The 21,747-nt window shown below is 37.9% G+C and overlaps 1 protein-coding gene across 1 annotated transcript in view; it reads left to right on the top strand.

Annotated features, from left to right (window-relative positions):
* The window catches only part of nlgn4xa (neuroligin 4 X-linked a), an 88,394-nt gene that overhangs the window by 24,660 nt on the left and 41,987 nt on the right, over positions 1-21,747 (top strand). The window contains exon 3 of the mRNA XM_087791451.1: positions 9,814-9,966. Within this exon, the coding sequence (XP_087647577.1) occupies positions 9,814-9,966 (153 nt within the window). The remainder of the gene's footprint in view (positions 1-9,813; positions 9,967-21,747) is intronic.

Below are 21,747 nucleotides of genomic sequence, written 5' to 3'. Positions count from 1 at the left end.
TGTTTTACTGGTTCTAAATTCATGTCATCTATATTAATTAGTGAAGCTTATCCACATGTTTTTGACTCCAGGATCGGAAAAATATCTGTCTTTACCTTCTCCCTGAATGGAGTACCGACAGTCAGGATGTTATCATTTTGAAACTATAACAAATAATCTGCTGGGTGGAGAGGATCACCGGCAAAAGGGGAGACGCTTCAGTTAAAGGGCACCATCTGTCCACTGGGAGACGGGGACAGGCAAGTGCCAGGAAAAGCACTGACATTTTAGAATCACTTTATTATGGCCGGTTGTCCCATTTTTACGGATGTTGCTCCACAGAGGAATGATCTGCATCACGTTTTCTTCCAGCTGATTAGTCCGACACTAGGATCACCAAGAGGTCGTTCCTCTAGACTAGCTTTATTCTATCCTTGCATATGACCAGACATTTTCAAGTAAACATTTAACGTTCGCTGAGTCATTGTTTGTCTATGATACATTCTTGTGGAAATCATATTAAGATATATATAAGATACAGTATATATTATTTAAGATCAACTAATCAACCCGGCGAAAGAGAGGTTACGAGAGCAGAGTCCATTATGATGTTATAATGGCTTCACTCCTCTTCCAGCCAGCTGTATTCACAGCCGCTTTGTTTATACAACAAGTCTCTTGGAGGTGGATACTTCCAGGATTAAAGATGCTCAGTGACAAACCTCAATGTTTGACCAATAACAGCAGAGTGGCTGTTTTATCCATTTAAGTGTTTTCAGTGAGCGAGGGCGAAGTACATTTTCTAATGTAAATATTTCAATGAAAAGAGAGTTTTGTACAAACAGACACATACTGATGAGGACAATAGAGGTACAGTATCAATTTAAGAGACCCTTAATTCAACACATTACTGTAGTTGCCCTTTAAGCTAAAACAAAAATAGTTTTCACCCATTTTTGTTCTATAATGATCCATACACAACAAATGGTATAGATCCAATAATAAGTTGCTGTGTTTATAATTCCAAGATAACATGGATTTATGTATTTATTTAATATTTTGTGCTGAAGAACATTACAAATTCTCATGTCACACCATTTAAACATGTTTAATAAAGATCACGCCTCATAATAACACACACTCATGTTGCAGCAATTTTTTCTTTCAGTCCATGTTTTCGAGCATTCTGATCAATACACTCGGGTCAAAAGAGACATGATTGATTTTAATCACATTAACACAGACTCTTGTTTTTTCATGTCTGTTTAAAATCTGATTAAGCGACTTTGCAGGAAGCCACCGGGAAAGCCCCGTCTGAGCTGTCACAACAGGAAGGAATTCAACCATGAAACCAATTAAAAATTGTTATATTTATCCTTATCAACAAATATCTTTGACAGGAGTCCAGACTTACTGAGAAAAACTGCTTTACTTGTGTAATGGTTTATCAATATTTGGCAGACTCGAGGGCCGAAGCGCAGGGACGGTTGACTCATCTATCCAAACAGTTTATTAGTCTGCAGCAAGATAATCCCAATTGGTTGGAGAAAAATCAAATCACTGAAATCAATTGTTTTTTTCTGTGAGGATGCAAACAGACGTGCTGCAGAATATTTGCTTGGTGTACTTATCTCACCTTGTATTATAAGATCTCTCAGACTCATTAACTATATTTAATACAAAATATATTTTTGACTAAATTCAGATATGTTTGTATAAAGTTTCTAATGAATACAATGATGTATACAGGTATGTAAAGTAAGTTATCTAAGGTGAAGAATATACTTTTTGTATAGAGTTTCTAATGAATACAATGATGTATACAGGTATGTAAAGTAGGTTATGTAAAGTGAAGAATATACTGTATTGATGTCACATTAAATCCATACAAGTCCATCAATGTATTGATCAATCCCACACCCAAAAAAACAACATCTTTTAGATTTGACTGAATAAAAAACTTTAGAAAAAAATTACTTATACAAATTCAATTAAAGCCAGATATATGAATTTATTTCTTCAGATGTAGTTTGATCCAGCATTGTATGAAATTATGTTTTTCCTCAGACTGCAAATCACACAAATCAAGTAAAAGTCATTATTTTAAATAAAAAGTACTCTCTCAAGGAATATTTGCAGCAGAACCAACAGTACTGTTAGCAAGCATGTCAGAATGTCATGTTAGAATGACCACATGAACGTCTCCTTCACATGATGGTAGGATAGCTCAGCCACTGAAATCTACAACCTAGGCTCTTCAAGAACAAAAGAAATAAAATAAATAAACCCTCTGGATTAGTAAAAACACTTCCTATGAACTCTACCCTGAATAAACGACTTATCTGCTTGTAAATACATTTGTCAGAGTTTTTTTTTTTTTCCCACCTTGTTCGACACTAATGTGTCTCCCAACACTTTCAAACCATCAACACGTTCAGGTCCCTCTCTACTCTTGCATGTTTTCTTTCGAGCCGCATAAATGATGCATGCTGGGAATGCTGCAAGGATGTTTTTCAAGTGTATCTGCTGCGGAAACTGCTTTGACTCTTTAGCTCACCTGGAGGAACATTTGAGTACATTTAGTGATCCGAAATACAAGTTTCGTGAAGCTTGAAGTAAACGTAGCAATGTCCCATTTCTAGAAGTCGGTAGGTGCCGCCGTAATGATGTGAGATTGCGATATGTATATATGAATAGGTGGGAGTGACATCTAGTGGACTCTTCAATTGAAGACACTGCTTTGCAAAGCTTCACCAACCCACCTTTACTTTTAGCATCTATCTTCCCCACGTTTATCCTTCAAACACAATTTCATTATTTTCACAGCCTGATTCTGATTCCGCGTTAGCAGAGTTGTAAGATAGATCCGTCCCTCTCCTGTGCTGTCAGAGGGAGGTCCAGTATCTCTTTCAGGTTGACTGAGTGTAGTCAGCTGCCTCAGGAGTCCTGTAGGTTTGATGGCATCATCACCTCGGGAGTCCACCAGAATTCCTGGATTGCTGCCATGGCTACGAGGACCACCTGCCGTTCCCTGCTGCCCAGACTAGTCGCTAGTGAGGATTCGGTTGAAGCCGAGCCCTGAGGTGAAATGGGCAGGTCCAGAGTGAAGCTTGCATCAAGGGCCGTATTAGGCAATGAGTTATTGTTTGTTCGTCTAGTTTTGGGTCACTCAATATGGCTAAGTGTTCTGCATGAGTTTTCTGAGGATCGTGCTGAAAATCACACGCACACACATCTTCGTCGATATTTATAGTACAATATTCCCCTATTTTCTCGAGGCTTTGTCCACGAATGATAAGCAACATTTGCAGTTTTGAATATTTTGCGTTTTATGTAAGAATCTAGACGCAAAGGTCGACGGTCCTTTAGTCCTCCTTGGGGAGCTACTGCAATTCATTCAGAAGTGGAACGGATGTGCTTGGACCAGTCAATGTCAGTTATCCTAAATAAGAAGTACAATATGACCTTGAGGGATTTTGAGTCAAGCAGTTGACGTCTCAGCGATGGCTTTGAATATCAACCACTATGTTCCAATGTCCCTGCCTTTGATGTGAAACTTAGTCGGAGGTCAAAGATGGAGACTTTTTCTGACTGGATTCAAAGGCGAACATGCAGATCCATACTAAGCGTGTTTGCCTGCCTAGTCCAAACTGAACCAGCTCACCACCAGGTGACAACATTTTTCCCTTTTACTGGTTAGACTGTCAATTCCCACTGGAGATTTGGAGTCTTGCGGCATAAAAACAGAGTTAGCTGGTAGGAAATGTACAGATTATTAGGTTAGGTTAGGTTAGGTACAACTTTATTGATCCCTCAGGAGGTCTCCTTGTTTTTTTCCAATTAGCCACAGCAAATACAGCAGTTTTTCATAAAAAATAAATAAAAATAATTATTGGAATTGAGCTTATTGTAAACCACACAAAACCATTGGCCTTTCTTGCACTATAATAAGCTGTAATAATATATTTCCATAAGTTACTCCATTTCTGGCGTTGATGGATCGAATGGTAAATGCAAAAATGAACAACATCCGTGACCACTTTCTCATATCCTTGACCATTTGTAGCTACATGTGAATCATACATCTCAATGTCAAACAAGTGTTGATAGTTTCTAGTTGATTGGTTTGGACGTCTAATCCGTTGTTAGCAAATCTTGGTAAATCTCGCTTTTCACTTAAAAAGAAATGCTCTTTTCTTCTAAGAGCTTTCAATACAATAATTGTGGTTTTAGAAACATGAGCATATTTGTTTTGGAAACATCCCTGAAACATTTATTGGCCATTAGAAAACACTTTTCCCCTGTAAAATCTTGGCCATGTTTTTCTCAAAAACCTACAATATTGCTTTTTTTTCGTGACATACAGATGCAAGTTCTATTACTATTTCAGCCATTTAAATGATAAATCCCTCATTAACACAAAACACACTTATGAATATATATAATTTTTAGATTTTTAGGAAATATATGGATAGTCCCGAGAAAGATTCATGTACATCTGCTTTGGTAATATTGCGAAAGGGAAAACACAAGATTACCATAATTACACTGCATTATTTAAAGGATGTATTCACACTAGATATCTTGGGTCAGCGTGTGGCTAAATCTAGCCAGATTATGATTCAAAATCATATGAAGAGCTGGTAGTGGGAAACACAAATATTTCAGTACAGAGAAATAAGCCCAAAGCTATAAATGTAGTGACTGGCCTAAAATAAAACATATTTTATTTAAACTCTTTTGTATAATTCAACTGTTTGCTGCAGCTTAGTTGGATATTTGGATTGTGAACTGTTGTATGATGGTTGTCTTTTTTTAAAATGCCCTTTTGTACTCAGAGACTGTGTGATACAGAAACCATAGACAATGCACTTTTAGTGACAAGTCCATTTATACATCTGGCTTGTCTGTGGAACTGGACAGCAGACGTTTATTTAATATATATATAAATATCCCAGAGCAGACTAGGATAGATGGTGGTGATAGAGGAGAGGGCATGGGAAATGGCTCCTAGCATCATCCCCATTAGCAGCAATTTGCATGTGCCTGGTAAGGAGCATGACTGAACATAATGGAGAATTGAGATACAGACTTATGATAAGACCCCCTGCTCCCTCTGCTCGAATACCATCTGCACCAGCCCCATCCATGCAATCGTTGAAATACCACACAGCCGGTTGAGGAATATATTATTCCCACTGGTCCTGGTGGCAGTGATGAATGTCTGGAACAAACTCCCGGAACAGTAACCCAGGCATTTCCAGGGGCTCCTGAGAGTAGAAACTCACAGAGATAGCGTTAGAGAGAGAAGAGCACTTGAAGCAGTTAGACGCTGACGGGAATGGGACACGGTGCCCCGAGACCACCCTCTTTTCTTTAACTTGAAAATGGGGCTTTTCTAGACCATAATCTCCGGTACTTTTCAGCACGATACCGCCTGCTCTGCTGCTGCAACATTTATACAGGGATAATAACAGTTAATTGACTTGTTTGTTTGATGAAGAGTCAGCTGAGTAGTGTTGTCTGAGGCCCCATAGGCCTCCGGCAGCCATCAGATGTATATCAGTTAAAGGCCATGACAACTTAATGGCATCGCTCTAGTTTAATGTACGTTTGCCCCTTCAAGGTTGTTTTGCTCTGTCTACATGCAGCCGGCGGCCTCTCCTAATTTGGGAGTGAATGACAAACAGAAAACCTTTTCACATTGTTCCTTCTCTGTAATTAGATGGCTAGTCTGTAACCAAAGATGCTCAAGGATGCAAAGTACCATCCACTGTGGTGGGGCTTTTTTTTTAAACGTTATGAAACAGATAATAAAAGTTAGAGAAGAAGAAGAAACAACTTAAGGTACAACAGCAGATGGTGGGTGAGTTAAAAAGCAATAACTCTGGGCTGCTTTTGACAATGTTTTCTATTTTAGAAAGGGATGAATCTTTGAATCCCACCTCCACAGGAGAGAATTGTGTCCAATCCAAGGAGAATTCAAGAGACAGACGGCAGATTTTCGGACTCACACCAAAAGCTGTCGTGAAGTTATTTTTGCCACAGAAAACAAGAACTAATGCAAATCCATCAGAGGAATGAAAAGATATAATGTTCTGCTATTTCCATGCTGGTGTCAATACGCAGTTAAGGGATAAAACTAAAGTGCAACTTGTAAATCTACTAAATAAAACGGTATTTACAGATGTTAAACTCATGACATATTTTGTGCGCACAATACATACCTTCGTTAACATATAAATATCTTTGCTAACTTAACCCTATGGATGAAGAAAGTTTCATTTTGGAGGCTAAATTACCCAAATGTGTTTGTACAGGTAATCAGGAGGACTGTTCGTTGCCTTGTGAGCCGTCGAATATTTGGGTCGATGCATCAGTTATATTAAGCGATCGATGAAACATCAAATCAATTATTGTCTGATAGAATTAAAATCTCCCAGGACTCAATAAGCTCAAAGTGTGGCGCTTATGACAAAGATAGCAGCTCATTGGTAGTGGAGGTTCTGGTCCGTGCAAAGCTACTTGGACTGTGACGTGATTGAGTTAACTGTTGATGTGTCATCTTTCTGGACAGAATACTGCTTTTGGTGTGAAGAATATCTACAACAACCTGATACATTCAAGCTCATATTCAGTTTAGCTTTTTCATTTTCCTGGTATTCGTGATAAGATTTGCTGGTTGGTGACCCGAGGTCTTCGCCAACATAAAGGTCTAACTGTGTCGGTCTGTATTTCAGCGCCAAGCGACAGTAGTTCTTTGAGTCGTTCCATTATGAAGGGAATTGCTTGATACGCAGGGCAAAGATCTCCATTTCTCGAGAGCCAGCACTTGCCTTTGACCAACTAGGGGTCGTAGCCAAAAGAACAAGATGCAGGATAAACGGATGACTCTATGGCTCACATCTCTAGAGACATACCTGTAAGATGCTCATGTCAATCTGACCCATTGCTGCCTCCACCAGACTATTTATTTTTAGCTAAAAAGTATTCAAGCCTGCTTCTTTTTAAACAATTGTGTGCTGCTTTTTATTTAGCTTGAGGCACGGTAATATTCACAGAGGGAATTATTTATTTTATTAGGGAGTCTAGACAAATCTTGTTATGAGGACATCTTTTCATGTGAAGAATATTTCAGAATGAGATTTTACAATGATGAGAACATTTTTGCTTCTCAAACAAACTTGAAAATATGTCTCTATTGGGTGTTTTCAATGTCACTTGGAAATTTGGCTAGAATTTTAGAGACAGCCAATCAGAGAGAAAAGGTCCCAGACAGACAGGGCTTATGAATCTTTGTTAAATTCCTGTGCATTTCAATTGACGATACCATGTGTCCGTTCCTGGAAAAAAACAAACATATTCCTTTTATTAACATGTGTTTTGGGATTGATAAGAAGTTCACTGGGTCAACTCTGAGCTATGACGATTCTGAGAGATTATTTCCAGTAATACTTTGGCAACACAATGAATAATTTGGGTTGCCAATAAACCTCATTCATTCTCACAGAAGGCTTATGACCGTTTATAGATGAATTATTATTTGACATTGTTTTCATTTTCATCAAATGGTGAAATACCATGTGCTGTGTCGTTTTATTGATCTAAAGAGATAAAACATTTTTTTTTACATGAAGAGAGAGAGAGCTTGAAATGAAAATGTTCTGCAACGCTCAGCAGGACCTTGTAGAAAAATAGGTTATTGCTTCATTGATGTTCTTAAATGGTTTACCTGTAGTTGAGGTGAATCAAGGCTTTAGAGAACAGGTAAGCTAAGCTTAATTGTCCAGCTTTGAATCTCTCTCCAGATAGAAGGCTGCTATTTTTTTTACTTCCTTCTGCAGATGATCTCATCCAGAATGACATTTGGGAAACTTCCAATATGTGTGTGTATATTGAAAAGTTCTAAACTATCCTATTTAAGAATAATTATATATTATACTATTGTAACAGTTTGTTTTCATGTCTTAACAAGAAGGAGCTGTCTCGCCTGCAGTTGATTCAGAAGTTTGCAGCGAGAATTCTGACCAGCTTTAGTAGAAGAACTCACATTTCCCCCATCTTTAAATCTCTTCACTGGCTGACAGATTCTTTCAGGATCAACTTTAAAATTCTGATTCTTACTCCAGATCTATTCATGGTCAGACTCCTCCTTACATCAGTGATCTGATCCAGCCTTACACCCCAGCTCGGGCTCTGAGGTCTGTGGATCAAAATCTACTGATGGTTCCTCGCACACGGTTCAGGACCAGAGGAGAGAAATCCTTCCAGGCTGTTGCTCCTAATCTTTGGAACGATCTTCTTCTCCCTCTGTGTTTGATGATCTACTGACTCCTTCAAGAAACATCTCAAGACATTTTTATTCGTGCAGGCTTTTCCTTGATTCTCTGAGACTCCTGTGTTGGTCTTGACGTTGTCTTGACCTTTTAAGCATCTATCTTATTGATTGTTTATGCGCTTTGTGACCCTGGACTAGAAAAGCGCTATACAAATATTATTTTCTTACTTACTTACTTAATTACTAACTTACTATACTATACATTTTTGGAAGGTCAACACTAGTTGTAATGTCATTCCTTTGGGAGGAAGACTTCCTTCTCAAACCTTTCCCACGAGACTGTGGTTAGACACATGTTTTTCAGATTATTCCAGTTGTGACAGAAACGCATAAACAACATTTTTAGAAATATACACTTGGGCTCTTGGAAAATGATTGTTTACGGTAAAAAAAAAAAAAAAAGTTCAAAGAAACATCGTTATTTTCGTTTTTTAACAAAGCTGAACGTGATTCATTCACACCTCTTCATGCAGCGTCCAATTTAACTACACCTGCCACAACATTTATCTCATCTCCTCATAAACAAGGTTCTCATCTGGTATAATTGTGTCGCTTCCTGCACATTACGCGGAGAACAAATGGAGCAGGAAGGAGAGGAAATTGTGGGCTGAGAGCCATGGAAACTCTTCTCCGAGTCTACTGGAGAATGCCAGGCCATTAGTCCGGTTCCACATCTCTCCTCATTCATCAGAGCTCTTTGATGTGGGCCTGTGATTAAATGATCACTATTTAATTTACAGAGGTGGAAATCCTTTTGTAGTGAAGAACAATGTGATGCTGTTAAGTCCGCTTGACATAATTAATGACAATTCCAATACATTGGCGGTCGATGTTCAACAAGTCATCACATGAAGTCTTATTTAATCAACAAACGGCCCAGTGTTACGGCTGATAAAATACATTTATTTTTTAGGATATTTTGTGTATGAATTTTATTGTTAAATAGTTTAAATATGTTTTCTGCATTTTCCGTTAAGAAAGACTGTTTCTATTTTACTTTCTTTGTGATGTTAAGTACACCACATATTGTGTTATTGTCGACATATAAATATAAATATATATTTTGGAAATGTATAAACTAAGCCTTGTATTGAATTATGTGAAAATGCAATGATCAAAATGGTCAGAATCCAAGATAGCAGATAGCAGTGCGTCAGCTTCTTAAGCCCCTGGTTCGGCAGCAAAGGATTATGGATTATATTGATCTTTATTTTCCAGAAAAATCTAAACATAAAGCACGCTTCTGTGAAAACCGATGTCTACTTCAAAAGTTCTTCCATACTGCCGCATGATTTTATATGTGCGTTTTACTTATTTAAATTCCAGGGCTCAGAAACAAATTTCCCTTTATACATATTGAATAGAATAACTTTGTTTTAATCCTTAAAATCCCCCTTGAAAATGAAACAAGTTTCAGGTTAAGTCTGCGCTTTTGTGAGTTCATTTATTGGAACATCCATTGTCCAGTTCCATTCAAATCCCTCTCTCTTCCTCAGATATCCACGATGAAAACGGGTTAAAGCCAGTAATGGTGTACATTCACGGAGGCTCTTACATGGAGGGGACCGGCAACATGATTGACGGGAGCATCCTGGCCAGCTACGGGAACGTCATCGTCATCACAATCAACTATCGTCTGGGAGTTCTAGGTGAGTGCAACTATTAGGACCTTTAATTAGTTTCCAGAAGGCTGATTGAGTCTCTGTCAGATCGGCGCATTGATTAAGTGACAAACTGGCTTTCACTCTTTCACCAACTGGCTGATGTAAGTGTTCAGGGAAGGACTCGCTGAATGAAATTGACCCTTGTCTCTGGTGTCGATGTTTGCGGAGCTGTACTAAGGGAAAACACTTTAAACTCCTCGTGATTACAATTTTCAGTCTTTGGCATTTTCAATTAACATGGAATTGACCTTTCTTTGGTGGAAACTGTAAATATGTGTTATGTTTCTCTGGAGCAAGTACTTTTTTTTCCGTATGTTTTTGATACACCTCTACCTATTACATAGAGTTGATCTTTCTTGCCTTCCAGTCACTGAAGGTGATGAAGGTGATCTCTGGATTTATTTATTTTCTTTTATTTACAAATTCAAAAGGCATCTTATTTTGTAAATAGAATGGAACTCATACCATTGGTGTTATACTATATTAAACGACTGACTCTCATATAGCTTAAGGCTCTGAATTGTTATCGCAGCGATCCAATCAGTTATGGAAGATTTTTCATAAACCTCTGATGTACATCGTTGCTAACGTTATCTTTGCTTCCATGTGAATGTTTGTCTGCTCCATGCGTAAATATGTCACCATTTCTCTTCATTATTTTACAACCTGTATGTGAGATCGCTATCATGGTATCAAGGAGGGAAGCAAAAGCTCACATAAAAGAAAACCTGTGGTTAGATGTTCCTGTCAAACACAAATTATGAATTAATGAGGATACAAATATTAATTAAACATATGTAGCTCCAACCAACAGAAATTAAGTAATTTACTTTTAAATGGAGTAAACAACACAGTCCAGTACCCAGTTTTGAAACCAATGTTACTCAACAGTGGCATGTTTCAATGCAAAAAAAATATTTAGTCTGATTCCTTGCTGGGAAATTGGAGCAACAGCCATAAACCTCCAAACAATTTATACCTCATACAATTCTAGATGAAGTTTTTATTCCAGTATTTCTGCGGGTTACGGGTGATGACTGTTCCTTTTATCATAAAGTTGCCATTCATGAACTTGTGGAAAGAAAGAAAAAACAACCTGGTAACACACATACATCTTTTCATTAGATATGCAACATCTTTAATTATCTCAGGGTCAAGATGACCCAGAGACCTGAAAACAAATGTGTTTAAGGCATCCCTTGTGTTACCTTCACCCAGAGATAACACAAGGGATGCTATAAAACAGATTTGTTCTAAATCTGTGAACTCCCTTAATCTATTTACAGTTTATTTTAAACATAATCTGCAGTTTATTGTATATATATATATATATATTTATATATATATATATATATATATATATAGGAGATAAGACTAAAGGCCACATTGCAGTTGTTTCGAAACCTATTCAAAGCTACAATACAAAAATAAGCTGGAGGCATGTCATTGTAACTCCACTATTATTATGTCACCTTTAGATGGCTGTAAAAAATACTACACTTTGAATTAGCCGGTGCAGCCAGTCTCTATTTGTCATCCAAGTTGAACATGATGATGTCAGCGCATCAATTGTACTGTTAGGAAAATACGACTGTGTCATTTACTGACAGTTCAGACTGACTCAAAGGTCAACAGCCGCCCAGACAGACAGACAGTGTTTCTGTTTGTGGCCGGTTCCTGTTGAAGATAAAGCTTATCGAACTATGATGAAATTAAGGTTGTTTCTGCCGATACGACAGTCGAGCGACAAGTGCAGACCCAAACTAAATAGATTAAGGACAATTGTAATAAAACACAAATGGTTCTGTGGGATACAAATGAAAGGCAGTGATCCTGTGAGTGCTGCACCACTTATCTGCAATCCTGGGATATGTTTTTAGAATGATGCATTTTCAAATCCACATCGTTGTGCCTTGCACACACCAGAGGATGAAGGCTGAGGATAAAAGCTTTTCCAAAGATCACTTCATATTTTTAACAAGGCAGCAAACAGCCATGGTTTTAATCGGAGTAGTTCTAGCGATGACCAATAAGGGTTGGTTTAGGTTAATCAACCCAAATATTGTTTTGTAAATATGGAATTTTGAGAATTTATACACTTTCAGATCATGTTTAAGTAGAATTATATAAAACACTCTTGACTTCACGCTGCTGGCACTGACTTTTGTTCAATGAAGACGATCATGAATTATTCACGTATAAAATATCGTCAAAAGAATGTTGTTATGAAAAGTCCCATTGAAACCCTTAAAAGAGGAAGGGATAGCAGGAGGCGGACTGTACTAAACATAAAGTTCTGTCAAGGACCGTGGACGACCTTTAATCTCCAGCAGAAACAGAGAACTTGGTTAAGTATTCTTTCACTGGGTAACAAAAGATATGCTCATGCCCCATTCATGATTTTGAGAATCTTGCTTCCTTTAGGGATGCGCCGATTGACGCTGCATAACTGTCATGAAATTAGAGGTCTGAGTCTTTGTAATTCCAATGTTCAATTGTATATCAGTTGTTAATATCTCATCAGCAGGGTCTGTTACTTCAGCTGTAATCTCCTCTAAAATCTATGTTTTAAACTTTAATGTCACCCTGAAGTTCATTAAAACCGTGTCGGCTTGTATGTTTGGTAAATGTTTGATTTAATATCTTTCTTACGTATATCTTATCTTAATATACTTCATCATGATTTATTTTGTCTTCAGCTTACGTTTATATAATGGTCCTCTACCCGTCAATCAAAGAGTATGAAAATAGAGTGAGCTGGATCAAAAATTGTGCAGCACTTAGAAAAAACGATAAACTTCACACGTTTATGGCGATTAAAACTAGGTTTGAGGATGTTTTCGTACATTTTTGCTTCAGAGCTCATTATTATAATTAATAGCTGCAAATCTTAATTATCATCACCTTTGATTTTATCATCCTCAACATGTAAAAAGTAAAAAATTGATCAGTTTCAAAGTTTATTTTGCTGTATTTTCACTATGGAAGCCGATAAGATGGATCACTTTAATGCAATTTTAGATGATAGTATTTACTTCAGAAATGTATTGGCCAGGTCACACATCGAACTTCTGCTGCATACAAAATAATTATTATTTCTAATCATTTAATTTCATCTGGTTAAAAATGTAAATTGTATTTTAAATACTCTTAGTAACAAAAAATTACATACAGGATGTAGATAGTCCAGGAATGGTAAGCCTCTGATTGAACTTCATCGAAATTATTGTACATATATTTAAACTGCCTCTCTTAAGGTATGGTAGGTGGTCTTGAAAAACAATTTTTTTTCAGCAGTTTATTTAAGCTTTGGAATGTACTGAGACAGAAGGTGACAGTGGTTAGAGACATCTCTGTTTTTTAAAAATAGTTTAAATAATAATAAATAATAATTCACTTTATTTGATGGCGTCTTTCAAGACTGAAATGTATTCGGATATATCTCACACAACATGGAGATGATATCAGACATTTTTACCTGTTCGCAGCTTAACATAAAGAGTTAGAAAAGCAAGCAGTTAAAGAAACTTTGGGCCCAGAGGACTCAATGCACCAATAATTGGTACAATGCAATCTCATCAGAGCAACACGACGTGATGGTGTCATTAAGAAGCAAATTAAAAGACCAGGTACTGTCTACGGGTAATAAAACGTACGAAATGACTAAACTTATGAAAGTCGTCTACTTAACACAACAAAGTGTAACACGGGAAAACTTCAAATGATGTATAGTTTAATCATTTATCACAGAGGTCGACACCCTGTGTCTCTTTCAGCCCTCTAATGCAGCTCTCTGCATGCAGAGGTTTTTAAAAATAAGTATTGCTATAAATTTGAGTATTTGATTAAAATGGTCATAACAAGCAGCTGCCTATTTAAGCTTACCATTTTTATTTTTTAGCAGAAATGAAAACGACAAGAGTTTTTTATTCATTATTCTACTCCTCGCTTTCCTTATCTCTTAAAGGAAGAGTAACACTCACAACACAGACCATTATATATTTTACTTTAGTTTGTTCATAATTGGTAAACTATATTATATTTTTTAGAGATCTCTGCAGTACTGTAAATTAGGAAACGTTTAATAACAAATGATTTTACTTTTGTTTATTTATTTTGTATTCTGCATTATTGAAATTGTAATAATAATAAATTATAATATCTAAATCTTAATTGCATATGACATTTGAGATTCACAAAGTGCTGTACATAAGACCAGACTTAAAAAAGAAACAGGACACACCACAGTCAAAACACAGTACAAAATTGTGATGAATATCATTTATAAATGTTCCATATAGAGTTTATATTTATGAATAGCATAAAGGCAAATACAATGTATTGAATGATGTTTCATTTTAAAAGTCAAAAGTTTTTTTCAAAATGTTGCAGACCCCTGAGATAGCAGCTACATATTTTGTTAAAATTTGTCAATTTTGTTCAACTTTGCCATACATTATATGCTTTATTTGCATTGTTTATTCATAATTATTCCGATTTTTACAAGCAGAGGATGTGAATTTTTCGTCTTGTTCACGGTTTGAGCAAACAATCGTGTTGTTACATGTGCATGTTTGAGTTGGAACACCGCCATTGTGGAAGATGGGGCGTTCATCTCCGCACTCTTAATAAGCAATGTTGTATTCAGCTTAGCTGTCATGCCTTCTTCTGCTGCTCCTCGCTTCTCCTCGCACCATTAGTTCTCAGGATGAGCAGACCTCTCACTATATTTAGTTGCCGCGAGAGCCAGAGGGAAAAGGTGTGCTGGAGAAAAAAAGTGTGCACTGCAGAGAGAGAGAGAGAGAGAGAAGAAAAAAAAAATAGAGTGAAGCAGATAACGCAGAAGAGAATTTAGATACAACAAAGACTGTGAAAGCAAAGGATAAAAAGTAGTGGAGGCGATTTTTTTATGAAGGTTTTCACGAAAAAACATGTCAGATTTTGACTAATTGACAGGCTGCAGATTCCCCCTGTGAGAAGGTAGAAATGTCTTCCACTCGCCAGGGGTTCCTAAATGACGTTTAATGACGTGCTGGTCATCAATCTGAATTATTTATGATCATTCATCTCAAAATCCTTGCTGCAGCGGCGCGGCTGTTTTTTTTAGCGGTGCATTATTCATGTTGTATCCATAAGTCAGAAAGCCTAGAAATATATCCTGTGAAAAACAAATGTTCACGATTCCCTTAAACCCTGGTGTTCCACAAACACTTAAATCGTGTGGTGTTCAGGGATCGGATGTGCAGCATGTATGGATTCTCAATATCTCTCTTGATGTCGCAGATGTTTTGCTTGAGCACCGTGTCTTTCGCAAAATTGTTCCTTCTTATACCAAAGGCTCAGCTGCCGTTTTCCCCGTCCTCGGGGAACATTGTTTGTGTGTCGGTGTGAGCTCGCATGCCGACATATAGTTAGCTATTCTTTTTTTAAACCCACTTTTCCAGCTAACCTAAAATCGAAAGCGTATTTGCAATTTCTTTTATTTTTTTGGGAGGAAAACAGAACGCTTCACTGCAGCATGCATATTTATGAAGTACAGCATAACTGTTGTGGGCGTTATGACTGTAAAATGGAGCATTTCATTGCTTAAAGGGCAACAAATGTGTTGATTTAAGTGTCTCTTAAATTGATCTTGGACCTCTCTTGTACTCATCAGTTTGTGTCTGTTTGTACAAGACTCTCTTTTCATTGAAATATTTATATTTTGAAGAATGTGCTTTAATGTGCTAAACTACTTTTCTGGAGATGTGATCTTGTTTGCCATAACCACGGCCACTCTGCTGTGATTGGTCAAACATTGAGGTTTGTCATCGCGCGTCATCAATCTAGTCTCCACCTCCAAGTTACTCATTGTGTAAGCAAAGCGGGACTGACTACAGCTGGCTGGAGGAGGAGTGAAGACCAATATTACTTCATTATGGACTTCACTCTCGTAACCTCTTGTTCGCCAATATTTCAGACAGGGGAGTACTTTATGAAGTAACAACTTCAAAACATTATCATGATGAAGGACTTAATGCATCTTAGAGAGGAAGACTTCAATGTTTGAAACATGTAAGTTAGTCAGGAAAGTTGGGTTCAAGCATTCCAGGAGCCAAATTTTCTTAATTTTTTTTTTTTTCAATTTTGTAAAAGGACAACTACTAGTTACTATATGCAGTTCAATAAACAACAATACATCTACCCTTTGTGGATTCACACACAAAGAGAAAGGAGAAAAAAACAAACACTTTAAAATATTGGATCAGTAAGAGACCTTTTAATAGCAAAATAAAAATTGACAGTTTTTGAAATGTCTCTTGCAGAAATATTTTCAAAAAAGGTTAAAGGTTGGCTATCATGTTTGTCAAGGTGAAAGATACATCTTGCAGATGCGCTGGGAAACATCATCAGTGATGTTGTATCCTAGATCATCGGGGGATCCAAAACCACCTTGTGGCTTTCTCTGCGGCTTCAGTTGCGGATCTGATGGCCTTCCATTTGCCTCCTCGACGAGTCCTAGCTTCGTGAACACTATGCATAGTGACCGCCCTGCAAAAGCCTCCTGCACTATTCCACTAGCTCCTGATACTTGGCAAGCTTCCTCTCATTGGCCTGGTCCATGCGTTCTTCCCATGGCACGGTGAGCTCCAGAATGATCAGCTGCTTGGTGGAATCTGAGACAATGATCATGTCCGGGCAAAGCCTGGTTAATGTTATCCTGGGAGGAAACTTCAGTTGTCTGCTCAAGTCTACTTCCAGTCGTTGGAAGAGGTGAGGAGGCCGGACTTTGCCCGTGGTGGTATACTGGGCTTCCCTCCAGCTCTGTGAAACATGATGGTCCTTGGTCTGTGGTGGCCTTTGCTGGTGTTGATGGCGGTGGCGATGGCGATGCTGTCAGCTACTAAGCAACGGATCGTGGCGCCAGCGATAGCGCCCATCTCCGAGGGCATTTGGACAGCTGCTGAGTAGGTGTTCTGAGCAGCGGGGACAGGATGGTGTCTCCGTTTTACCCCAGACGTGGAGGTTTGCAGGGCTCGGAAGGACATCATAAACAGCCTGGACTAAAAACCTGATCCGATGGAACTATGCTTTCCAGATTTTGGATCAAGTGATTTTCCGTTGCAGAACGTTCTCCCATTTAGTCCATGCTCCTTGATGCCCCATTACCACCATCCTGCTGGCTCTTACTTCCTCAACGCCTGGCCGCACTTCGTCCTGAATCAGATGTTGGCGCACCTTGCCGAGGACATTGTCAACTCTAACACTGCTGCCAAAAACACACCAATAAGATGGCAATTTTGCTTCACTTTGGCCACTTAATATTTCCTCTTATTCCATAAATCCTTAATTGTTATATGAGATGTGTTTGTCGGTTTCTGATGAATGCTTTTGATTCATCTGAACTCCTCAGGCAACATTTTTGTTTACGGCTGTTTATTAACAGTTTATGTGGAATCCACAGACCTCCTTTGCTTCCTTTATCAGATATTTTCCATCATCAAGCAATCATTTATAGTAACAGAAGTAGCTGATGTTCTTTTATTAGACTTGGTCTGATTTATCTTAAAATCTGATTATTGGGTTTCTCTTGACACAGCCTCAGTGTCGCCAACATATAGTAAACCATTCTTTAGATGGATTCGCATTAGCGTCTAGACTACTGACCTCTCAGTGTGAGTTCAAGGGGGTGGACCTCAATCAGGTCTAGGGAAAGGGGACCCAAGGGGGGCCGAAGACTTCCAAAAATGTAATGTCCATTTTTAATTAAATTGATACCATATTTAATATATTTTAAATAAGGGTTATTTCCATAATTCCAGCTTCTTCCAGCAATCGTAAGGCCCTAAATCCTCCCCAGGGTTCTTTCTCCAGAGCTTTTTTTGGTTATTTCTTTCATCGCCATTCGTCATGGCTTTTCTACTAAACTTGTTTTCCCCCTTTTCTTCTGACCCTTATCTTAGCAAACCTACGTATCTGACGCACCCAAAGAACACCTTGTGTTTCAGTCCAGTTATATAAGAATCTAACTGCAGGAAAGTCAGACTATTGGTAGACTTAATAAAGTGTGATTGTGTCTTTATTCATCTCAATGTTTGACTATTGGCTGTCAAAAAAAAAAAAGCATTTTGGAATTAAATCTACATTCATATTGTCTTCACGTAACCCCCCAAATAAACCCTTCTTGTTTTTACAAGTCTGACAATAAAAGTATCTGATTCTTATTCTCACAGAAAAAAAAAAGTAGATATATTATATTTCTACCAGGAAGAAGGACAACCTAAGTGTTCTGAGTGAAAATATATATATTTAAGACAAGGACACAGACCGTGATTAAGTATCTGAAATATTTATTAAATGTCTGGATTGTCTTGTATTTATTGATGTCAGAGGTTAAGGTAGATACGGCATCTGATCACTGCTGCTGGGTTCAAAAACAAAGGGAAGAAATGCATTTTTCGACTTCCTTCACTTGCATCAGCTTAGTGATCCTGGAGCTGCACGTGGTGTGAAAGTGAAAAATAAGTTAAGCACTTGTGTGTTCACTCAGTGTGGATGTGGTTATTCCAGGCTAATTCTGTGTTTTCCTCTGCGGTCACAGTCTGAGCTTCACAAGTTTCCTTTGCATTCCGCTTGGAAAGGTTCAATCAGATACCTGGAGCTGTTTTTTCGCCGAGGTGCAAACCTGTGATTCTGGCGGAGCAGTGACGAAGCTGGAACAGACATGCTGCACTCACAGCGCTGAGGGTGTTCAGGAGGCTAAGACTGGAAACTGAACGCTGGGGAGTTTAAAGGGTGTGAGCCGTCGTGATACAGCTGATGGAGCCATCGATGCAATTTTTTTAGACAAACGATAAGCTAGTGCTTGTTTCAAACTGCTCTTGCGGTTATTCAGTTAGCCTGATGTGTCCTCCAGGAGGCGCTCTAGAAGGAAGAGACAAGACAGACAGAATGACAAAATCATCAAAAGTTTCTACAACAAGAGTTGGCGATAAAACACCAGAAGCTGGATGCTAATCGCTGTGAAACAAGCAGAAGAAAAAGTATTTTTTGTAATATTAATTTGTGAATCATGTACACAGTGTACCTCATGATGGAACACACGCATGCAATGATTAATTCTTTCGAATTTATGGAAGGACATTTTTTTGGAGGATTTTTCAGAGTGGTTTTCTGCAGTATTCTCTCTCTATCTCTATTTTTTTCAATGAAAAACATTTAAACTAAACAACAATTGATACCTCGATCAAACATAATTGAAGTATAATATATGCAGTGTGTTCTCTGTAATAAGAGTAGTGCAAGTACAGATAAAAAGCTATTCAAACTACTGACAAAGCGACAACTGTTCAGATATTAATTAATCTGACATTAAATCATTTGACAGCCTTTTTTTTTAACTCTAGTCCAACAAACCCAATTGCAGTTGAATATGACTTCTTAGACCCTTAATCCAATGATAAGGCTTTAAAGAATATATATTTTTATGGTTGTCTAACCTTTGAATCTTACCTTTAGGCTGGAAATGATCCTGGTAAAATGATTCATGTGATGTATGACCTTTACCTTCTCCAGGAAAGATTTACAGGTGAAACCAGTACCATTAAATATTAATAGTATTTAGAATCGTTTTTCCAATCAAAATAAATTCCTTAAGACTTTAAACAAAATTCCAGTGTGGAATATTTTTTACATCTAGATAAATCGATTGAAAAAACCAGACCGTCATTTTTACCATAATAAGTAACCGAGAAAAAATAATGGGTTTAAACCTTTTTCCATGTTAAAATGGTGTCATTCATCAAGGCATGATTGGCCACTAACAACAAAAAAGCAACAGTTTTGGCAGCATAAGGAAAGTCCTGCAGGATAATGAACAGGTGGTCACTATGTTAAGGTTGTTTTTTTTTCCATGGACCTAAAATGCTCCAGCTGGCCTCGAGAGTAAATGCGTCTGTGTGAAGAAGACCCAATAAATCCCTCGGCATTGTTCAAATGTTCAAACGAACGAAGGGTTCGCGGCGTATTAGGGCGGCACCGCCTCCCGTGAAGCAGCAACACCGGCAAGGACCATGGTGTTAGACGCAGAGCCGGGACGAGGCCGCTTAGATAAGGCGCCACACCATCTGGCGTCAGGAAGCTGTCACATGAGTGGCGGCGAGTGTCATTACGTTGCACTGGGATCTGTCAGCGGCACATGGCATCCTCACCCATTCCCCTCCCCCATGGATGCCCCCCCACCCCCCATCGCACAGCGTGGACAGACGTGAGATGACTAGTGAAGGGGGGACATGTCAGCAATCGTCGAGCTTCCTGTGTGTGAGACCAAACGGGAGGAAGAAAGTGTCTCCACGCCGGAGCAGCTGCCTCCAAGCCTTTTTACAAGAGTGATGCTATCAATCTTTTAATTACACTTGATAACTGGATTAAGCATATCAAGCAGTTATTAGAGCCGGCACATTGTTCTGACTTGTTTGTGAGCAGCACTGTGACAGCTCTCTCTCCCTTCCATCCCTCCCTCCATCCCTCCATCCCTCCCTCCTTCCCGCCCTCCGCCTCCCCACGTCCGTCTTGTTTGTCTGAGATTTCCCTCGCAGGGTCACTGACTCACACCACACGCGGCTGATTGTAGTGTAAAGCCGAAACTTTATATTCATCTCGTCAGTGTCACTGTCAGAGCGCCGAGCATGTTTTCCATCACATTCTGACAAGCTCGGCTGCTCTGGACCAAAAATTAAAGAAGCAATTTAGCTGCGCTTTTTTCCCGGAACACGAATAATAAAAAAAAGAAAAAAAGTGCACAACATGGACTTGAGTTTCCAAAAGATTTTCATTTGTTTGTGATATTGTTCAGAAATGTAAAGATAATATAATGAGATAGTAATGAACTAGTCTATTTTCAATATCGTGAAAAGATTCTATACAATATATATTTATATTTTTATATTGAGCAGAGAAGCAGAATGAGTGCACGAATGCTCCTTCCCAGGTGCAAAACTAATAGACTCAAGGACTCATTCATTCCTCGGGCTATTAAATTGTACAATTCTGAGTTTGGCGGCAGGAGTGGAGTGAGAGTATCTGGATGTTCTGTTCTATGTTAGTCTTTGTATCCTTTGTCTTGTTGTGTTTCTTTGATCTATGTTCTTTGTTTTTGTCTTTAGACTTAGATTGTATCATCTTCTTTCTCTTTATGTTCTTGTTCTTATTTTATTTTGATTTATTTTTTATGAAAAATTGCTGTATTTTAGTATCAATAAAGGATCAATAAAGTTTTACCTTACCTTACCTTATTCAAACAGTCAAACAGTCTATTAAGGTTAAAACAAAAAAAACAAAACAATTTGTTAACTTAATTAAAGCGAAAGAAATAAAACTTCTTTTTTTTTTTAAATATGGCTTCAAATATCAGTGTTGTAATATTTCTTTATAGTTTTTAGCATCAAATATATATATATATATATATATATATATATATATATATATATATATATATATATTTAAAGAAATAATCAAAAGATAACTCTCTTACATGTTCTTTTGTTTGTCTTTTTCAAAGTAAAAGTAAAACTAAATCGCTGTATCTCTTATTAGATTTAATGATGAGCAACATCCAACAAAAACTGGTGGTATTTAAAGATAAAACAACTGAATTCAAAGTTTGCCAATGTTTTCTTGCAAAAAAACAAGAGTTAACGACTCAATACGAGAAACGAAGCGAGTATGTTCTTCGAACCCTATATGGGAATGCTTTATTTAATCAGATTGTCTAGACTTAAAATAACA

Source organism: Callionymus lyra, chromosome 5 (genome assembly GCF_982586985.1).
Source record: "Callionymus lyra chromosome 5, fCalLyr1.hap1.1, whole genome shotgun sequence".
In the NCBI taxonomy this organism is placed as follows: Eukaryota; Metazoa; Chordata; class Actinopteri; order Syngnathiformes; family Callionymidae; genus Callionymus; species Callionymus lyra.
This window is presented reverse-complemented; position numbering and strand designations above follow the sequence as displayed.